This window comes from Eptatretus burgeri, chromosome 8 (assembly GCF_056783735.1).
Source record: "Eptatretus burgeri isolate ZD-2024b chromosome 8, Ebu_testis_v1, whole genome shotgun sequence".
Taxonomy (NCBI): Eukaryota; Metazoa; Chordata; class Myxini; order Myxiniformes; family Myxinidae; genus Eptatretus; species Eptatretus burgeri.
In genome coordinates, this window is record NC_140968.1 from 102,170,807 (window position 1) to 102,179,328 (window position 8,522).

Consider the following 8,522-nt stretch of genomic DNA (forward strand, 5'->3'; position numbering starts at 1 on the left):
ATATACTCGAAGGGCACTCGGTAGAGCACATATCTCCGCCACACAATGCCTGATCCACGAGAACATATCGGGCTCAATACATTGTTTTTGGCTCTATCAATGGTGAAGAATCACTTTAAAAATTAAATAATTCTCGTATCCAGATCCGGATTCGGATCTTCACGAAAGTCGAATCAATTCGTCCTTGCCACACACCCAACCTGTCCACCAAGCTTCGTCCGAATCCGTCCACAACTTTTTGAGGTATCGTGCACACAAACAAACAAACAGACAGAAAGGTGGTGAAAACATCACCTCCTTCACCTTCGGTGGCGGAGGTAACAAAAGTTATTCTTCAAAAGGCGGGACACCAAGACAAACACTTAATTGCTCCCTCTGGGAACTATAGTCTGAATTCTAAATCACGGACCGGTGTGTGTGTGTGTGTGTGTGTGTGTGTGTGTGTGTGTGTGTGTGTGTGTGTGTGTGTGTGTGTGTTTGTTTGTTGCGCTACTCCTCCTACAGTTCTCGGCCAATTACATCCAGACTTGCTACATAGGATCAACATGACCCCAATTCATGTGTCAGGGTGTTTTTATCTTTGCCAGTGGTTTGGAGGGGCGGGTGAGGAGAGAGGGACTCAAATTCTCCATGTAAATATGTATCAAGTAGCGCCACCTCTAGGTTGGAGAGGGTATTACAAGTCTCCACCATTTACAGTACAGTGTCCTGTACCCACATTTCCAGTGCAGTGAGGTGCAGGGCCGAATTTCGACATGTGGTGGCCCCTGGGCAGCCTTCAGTAAGTGGAGGCCCACCCTACCTTAGAATACTAAAAAGGTGACAAGACATATTTACAGTCATCCATAAAGTATATTTTTCAAGAACAAAGAATCTGAATAAAAATGTACATCGCCAAACATCATGATGACAACACGGGTTGTTTACGTCAAAATTGTTGATAAAGCTACAAAGACAAATTTGAATGTTCCCGATGTAAATCTTATTCATCTCAGTCTCACATAAGATATCTGTTCACAGAAGATATAAGTGAGCACGAGTGACGCGCATGCGTGTCGACTATTTCTCACCATGATGTGAGCTGAATATACCTCAACAGTTTTGGAGAGCAAAGTGCAAACGGCTAAAGCCGGGTTAACCAAACGTAAGCTAACTATTAAAGTAACCTTTAAAATGCAAGGACCATAAATGTAACCTGAAAAATTTGAGGATAATAATAGTAAAGAGACGTGCAAAGTCCCATACTCCCATAGAAGTCAACTGACTTCAATATAAAATAGAGAATGAGATAAGATGAATATCTTATATCTGTTATGGATGAATATCTTATATCTGTTATGGATGAATATCTTATATCTGTTGTGGATGAATATCTTACATCTGTTATGGATGAATATCTTATATCTGTTATGGATGAATATCTTATATCTGTTGTGGATGAATATCTTATTTCTGTTATGGATGAATATCTTATATCTGTTATGGATGAATATCTTGTATGTGTTATGGATGAATATCTTATATCTGTTGTGGATGAATATCTTGTATCTGTTATGGATGAATATCTTATATCTGTTTTAGATGGATATCTTCTATCTGTTATAGATGAATATCTTATATCGGTTATGGATGAATATCTTATATCTGTTGTGGATGAATATCTTACATCTGTTATGGATGAATATCTTATATCTGTTATGGATGAATATCTTATATCTGTTATAGATGAATATCTTATATCTGTTATGGATGAATATCTTATATCTGTGATGAATGAATATCTTATATCTGTTGTGGATGAATATCTTATATCTGTTGTGGATGAATATCTTATATCTGTTATGGATGAATATCTTATATCTGTTATAGATGAATATCTTATATCTGTTGTGGATGAATATCTTATATCTGTTATAGATGAATATCTTATATCTGTTATGGATGAATATCTTATATCTGTTGTGGATGAATATCTTATATCTGTTATAGATGAATATCTTATATCTGTTATGGATGAATATCTTATATCTGTTATGGATGAATATCTTATGTATTTTGTGGATGAATATCTTATATCTGTTGTGGATGAATATGTTGTATGTGTTATGGATGAATATCTTATATCTGTTATAGATGAATATCTTATATCTGTTATGGATGAATATCTTATATCTGTTATGGATGAATATCTTATATCTGTTATGAATGAATATCTTATATCTGTTGTGGATGAATATCTTATATCTGTTATGGATGAATATCTTATATCTGTTATGGATGAATATCTTATATCTGTTATAGATGAATATCTTGTATCTGTTATGGATGAATATCTTATATCTGTTGTAGATGAATATCTTATATTTGTTATGGATGAATATCTTGTATCTGTTATTGATGAATATCTTATATCTGTTATAGATGAATATCTTATATCTGTTGTGGATGAATATCTTATATTTGTTATGGATGAATATCTTGTATCTGTTATAGATGAATATCTTATATCTGTTATTGATGAATATCTTATATCTGTTATAGATGAATATCTTATATCTGTTGTGGATGAATATCTTATATCTGTTTTAGATGAATATCTTGTATCTGTTTTAGATGAATATCTTGTATCTGTTATAGATGAATATCTTATATCTGTTGTGGATGAATATCTTAAATCTGTTGTGGATGAATATCTTATATCTGTTTTAGATGAATATCTTGTATCTGTTATTGATGAATATCTTATATCTGTTATAGATGAATATCTTGTATCTGTTATAGATGAATATCTTGTATCTGTTATAGATGAATATCTTGTATCTGTTATAGATGAATATCTTATATCTGTTATGGATGAATATCTTATATCTGTTATGGATGAATATCTTATATCTGTTGTGGATGAATATCTTATTTCTGTTATGGATGAATATCTTATATCTGTTGTGGATGAATATGTTGTATGTGTTATGGATGAATATCTTATATCTGTTATAGATGAATATCTTATATCTGTTATAGATGAATATCTTATATCTGTTGTGGATGAATATCTTAAATCTGTTGTGGATGAATATCTTATATCTGTTTTAGATGAATATCTTGTATCTGTTATGGATGAATATCTTATATGTGTTGTAGATGAATATCTTATATTTGTTATGGATGAATATCTTGTATCTGTTATAGATGAATATCTTATATCTGTTATAGATGAATATCTTATATCTGTTGTGGATGAATATCTTATATCTGTTATGGATGAATATCTTATATCTGTTGTAGATGAATATCTTATATTTGTTATGGATGAATATCTTGTATCTGTTATAGATGAATATCTTGTATCTGTTATAGATGAATATCTTATATCTGTTGTGGATGAATATCTTATTTCTGTTATGGATGAATATCTTATATCTGTTGTGGATGAATTTCTTATATCGGTTATGGATGAATATCTTATATCTGTTGTGGATGAATATCTTGTATCTGTTATGGATGAATATCTTATATCTGTTATGGATGAATATCTTGTATCTGTTATGGATGAATATCTTATATCTGTTATGGATGAATATCTTATTTCTGTTATGGATGAATATCTTATATCTGTTATGGATGAATATATTATATCTGTTATAGATGAATATCTTGTATCTGTTATCAATGAATATCTTATATCTGCTATAGATGAATATCTTGTATCTGTTATGGAAGAATATCTTATATCTGTTATGGATGAATATCTTGTATCTGTTGTGGATGAATATCTTATATCTGTTATAGATGAATATCTTGTTTCTGTTATAGATGAATGTCTTGAATCTGTTATAGATGAATATCTTATATCTGTTATCGATGAATATCTTATATCTGTAATGGATGAATATCTTATATCTGTTATAGATGAATATCTTATATCTGTTATAGATGAATATCTTGTATCTGTTGTGGATGAATATCTTATATCTGTTGTGGATGAATATCTTATATCTGTTATAGATGAATATCTTGTATGTGTTGTGGATGAATATCTTATATCTGTTATAGATGAATATCTTGTATCTGTTATAGATGAATATCTTGTATCTGTTATAAATGAATATATTATATATGTTTTGGATGAATATCTTATATCTGTTATAGATGAATATCTTATATCTGTTGTAGATGAATATATTATATATGTTATAGATGAATATCTTATATCTGTTATCAATGAATATCTTGTATCTGTTATGGATGAGTGAATGTCTTATATCTGTTCCACTAACTACCAACTACCATTCAGGCATTCACAAATACATTTTTCCTTACAATTTTTTTTCATGAAATATGTGGAGGCCCCCTGGTTGTGGAGGCCCCTGGGCAACTGCCCAGCTTGCCCGTGCCGAAAGCCGCCGGCCCTGGTCAGGTGTTATGAATTACATAGTGAAAGGTGTTTTGTCCTGTAGGGAGCACGTGCTTCTAGTTATATAATGCAGGGGAAGGCAAATGGTAATTAACTCTTGCTTACTGATGTTGAGATGAGATGTGTAAAGCTTTCAACAAAGAGAACTCACGTGATCAGCATCGATTGGTTATCTCGATCTGCAAGGAACACAACGGTTTCATCAAAATAATACAAGTAGCGACGGTGTGTCCTGAAGTACATTGATATTCTTTAGACATCAGGAACCGTCCTTCTGTTTTCCGGTCTTTCTTTTCCCATGCACTGCTTTCTTGGTGTAAACCATTTTTCAACCGAGGGGAACTGAAATCTTTCAAACTTTTATCGAACAATGTCATTATTCACGATATGTTACATTGCACTCGACGATTCCTTTCAATATATCCAGTCATTGTGAAACCAAACTGAAGGCAGATTGCTAAACACTCAATGATCCTTCACATTAGGCCATGTTCTTTCAAGAAAATTATGCAGCCATTCATCTTAACTCTCTCTGTCTCTGTCTCTCTCTCCTCCACACACCCCTCCCTCTCTGCATGTTTATGCCACCTCTCTATCCATTTGCTTTTAGATGTCAGATCGCTGTATACGTGTAGTGTGGTCACTCACGACACAACATGTCACGGTGTGGATGTCCACAAGGAGTCACTCACTGCGCAGCATGTCGTGGTACGCATTGTCGGCGATGGAGAAGATGTGCGGAGGAGCCTCAGAGCGCCTCTTGCCCTTGTATGCGGTGACTACCTCGGTATTGTACACGGGAAGCCACTTGTACGGGTTCACGGTGACACAGAATAGCCCGGAGTATGTCTGCAAGGAAAGGGTGTTGCAAAAGTACTTTAAACTAGAATGACACTTGGCGGAGCGCAAAGTCTCGCCTCACGTGCTCATTCTGAACAAAAATATCATTGTTAACTGAACACGCTACTATTATGGCCCATATAACCTGTATCATCCATGCACCCTATTATGCCCCATACATTGCCATCATCTGTAGCTATATTGATTGATTATTAGGGGGAAAATATTGTCCACATAGTTGAGACTCATGGAACGACATTGTGCACATTAACGCTAAATTGCATCAATGAAGTTGAATATTGAAAAAAAATTCAAACTGTATTCCCCAGGGCTAGTATGGAGCTTTGCAGCAGTTCTGGAAAGAAGATTGTTTACGTTTTTATTTTCAATCCATGATGGCCACCAAAACATGTAAACCAATGACGTCATAAATTTAATTCTTCACTCACATGGGGTCATGGATCATTACATGAAGTTTCAGATTTTTCAGTTAAGGATTTGATTCAACCACTTCTGGCTGGAGTCCCACTTCACCGATGATATCATCATTATCGCCTTACATACCCTTGGGGAGTTGATGACATGCCAAATTTCAAATTTTTTGTTCAGCAGTTTCAGCAAAGATGTCCAATTTTTTTTCCTTTAATCCAATATAACTGTCATATCATGTGACCGATGATGTCAGAGTTTGCAATACAATATTCTCCATGGGGAGTCCCTCCGATGTTTAATGTTTCACGTCGACCGGATAAGCAGTTGCAGAGAAAACCATTTTTAAGGCGAAAATATATAGATGTGGACACGCACGCACAAATGTACGCACATGTAGGTGGATACTTTGAGATCTGGGAGGGCTCTATTCTACAAATGGAGATAGAGCACGCACACACACACACACACACACACACACACACACACACACACACACACACACACACACACACACACACACACACACACACACACACACACACACACACACACACACACACACACACACACACACACACACACACGTTGCAATAGCCTCGCAACCCAACCGTTCAGGGTGAGACTTCAAATGTCAAGTGAATCGGATGAAAAAATTGACAATTTTAGAAATCCCACCTTAGTTGTTCACCTTGGGACTATGTTGACCTTTTGACCTCAAAAACAATATGCTTCTTCCTTTTGACAAAGTCTATCATCTTCTTCTTCTTTATTTTGAGCTCGGTGTCGGCTCGAGCCCGCGTTGAAGCAAACTAATTGTATATGTGGTTTATTATCCTTGTTGCCTTTTCGATTTCTCGTCTACAAATTATATCAGTAAATAAAAATTGTTTTTCCTCTTATTTTGCCAAATAGACGCAAACATGGTGGCTGGAGTGTTTCTTCTTCTTCGTTTTATTTCTGGCATCGGCCGGAGCGTGCGTTAAATAGAAACAATTTTTTTTATCTCCCCAACATTCATTGGGACCTGTAGGGAATGTATTGCAAAGCAATTCTCGCTCTTCTTAAGTCTTATTACACGGTAAATCAAATTGTCAAGGTTAGTCGTCAAAAAAAAAAAAAAATTATTTGATACTTGGTGATTGTACTCACGTAGATCATCCAGGAACTGTAGCGGGTCCTCAGGTTGGACAACACGGACGCTTCGTTGAGGTGCGTCAACATGGCCATGTCCTCGATCTTGTCGAACTTCGGGGGATTCATCTGCTGGATGTCATCCTCCTTGACGACCCTCGTCTATGTGGGTACAGACACAGAACCGCCAACATTGAGATCCGGTGTCGTCTCTCGAACATGCAGGAGTGTATGTCGAAGCACATTATTTGGATGTGCAAGAGAAGTCCACATTTGGATTCCCAAATGATCTGCTCTAAAAACAGTTCAAGAAGATTCATTCAATTCACACCTTTTCATTTCCACTCCGAAAAAATCAAAATACAAAACGAGTTTATTGAATCAAATCATCATGGACCTTTTCCCAGTACAGGTGTTGTCATCGATGCCATGTGAGTGATGAAATAAATGACACATGTGACCGGAGCAGGTACCAAAGGAAATATCTTCACAATGGAATTCCAACTGAAATTGAGGTTTGAAAACAAGAACACAGGTGAATCGGTACGAAACGCCAAAAAGAACATGAAAGACATTCACGGAATGGAATGAAGGATTAATTTTGACTCCAGAATGACCATGTTTGTCTTGAAGCACCGAATTTAGAGAAATCTACGTCAAGCCACCAACTTAGCCTGGGTTCATTACACCTGTCTGAGGGTCTCACGTTTCCATCAGCGGTTTCCACGGTGACGTTGGTCCCAGATACCTCCTTGATCTCGGCAGCCAGATAAGCTTCCTTGTCATCAGGAACCCAACAGCGCTTCTTACCTGCACAAGTCGGGATCACACTTTGCAACATCCCCGTTCCATCATCTCTTGGAAATACGTGTTTAGTCTCAGCAAACCGAGGTGATCATGCCATGCGTGATGAGTTCGTGCACGTTGCTGTCGTCCTGCACTCACGCACCATCAAAAGCCGTAGTCTGAGATTGCATGATCTCCTTTTCACTCTTGCGCAGGAACAGCGCCGCCTCGCCGAACTCGGACATGTCCAGCATCTTGAACGGTTGGTTCTTAGTCCACCTCGGAGAGAATCCTACAGGACAAACAAGACGTCGAACGAACCAAGGTTTGGGTTCAGGTTCCAATGCAGTCATACAAATGATGGTGTTATCCGCAGGTACACGGACCTACCTGGAGCAGCAAGCAGCAGAATGAGGTGCTCCGGGGATTCCTTCCTTTAAATGCTCCAACAATACCGACAACAATGCCAACAATTTGCTGTGAACAGGAATAGCGTTTACCGAAACAGATCTCCGTCACAATGGATTGTTCGATGTAACGTGATCGACACTGGGCGAGCAAGAGCCCTCGAAGTTGGTGGACTCGCCGTTGAGCTCCCTGTGGTCTGGGTTCGATTCCCGACGACTATAAACTGTGATCCTGGTGCATTTAGCATTTAGCATTTCATTGGCTAAGGAGTACAATCCTGGACGGGTTACCACTCCGACGCAGGATCAACTCAGTAAATGGGATGTTAAGCTGAGTGTCCCATATTCGAGCAGAGGTTACTGGCAGACATTAAAGATCTCACGGTGTGAACCATTTCATTACAGACATATTATATGCATGACGTCAGCATCATGTCACATCTAGGGTCAATGTGTCCCTTTTGTGAAATGTATTATTTCTGCTGAAACCTCCGAACTGATAATAATCAGCA

At 37.1% G+C, this 8,522-nt stretch overlaps 1 protein-coding gene across 2 annotated transcripts in view; it reads right to left on the reverse strand.

Annotated features, from left to right (window-relative positions):
- Positions 1 to 7,924, reverse strand: part of LOC147022441 (myosin-7-like) — a 49,183-nt gene extending 41,259 nt beyond the window's left edge. For both annotated transcript variants that reach the window (XM_085893329.1, XM_085893328.1), the window contains exons 1-5: positions 7,767 to 7,924; positions 7,524 to 7,627; positions 6,836 to 6,979; positions 5,107 to 5,263; positions 4,566 to 4,593 (exon numbers count right to left, since the gene is read on the reverse strand). In XM_085893329.1, coding sequence (XP_085749455.1) covers positions 4,566 to 4,593; positions 5,107 to 5,263; positions 6,836 to 6,979; positions 7,524 to 7,627; positions 7,767 to 7,857 — 524 coding nt within the window. In that variant the 5' untranslated portion in view covers positions 7,858 to 7,924. The remainder of the gene's footprint in view (positions 1 to 4,565; positions 4,594 to 5,106; positions 5,264 to 6,835; positions 6,980 to 7,523; positions 7,628 to 7,766) is intronic.
- Between the last annotated feature and the right edge of the window lie 598 nt (positions 7,925 to 8,522).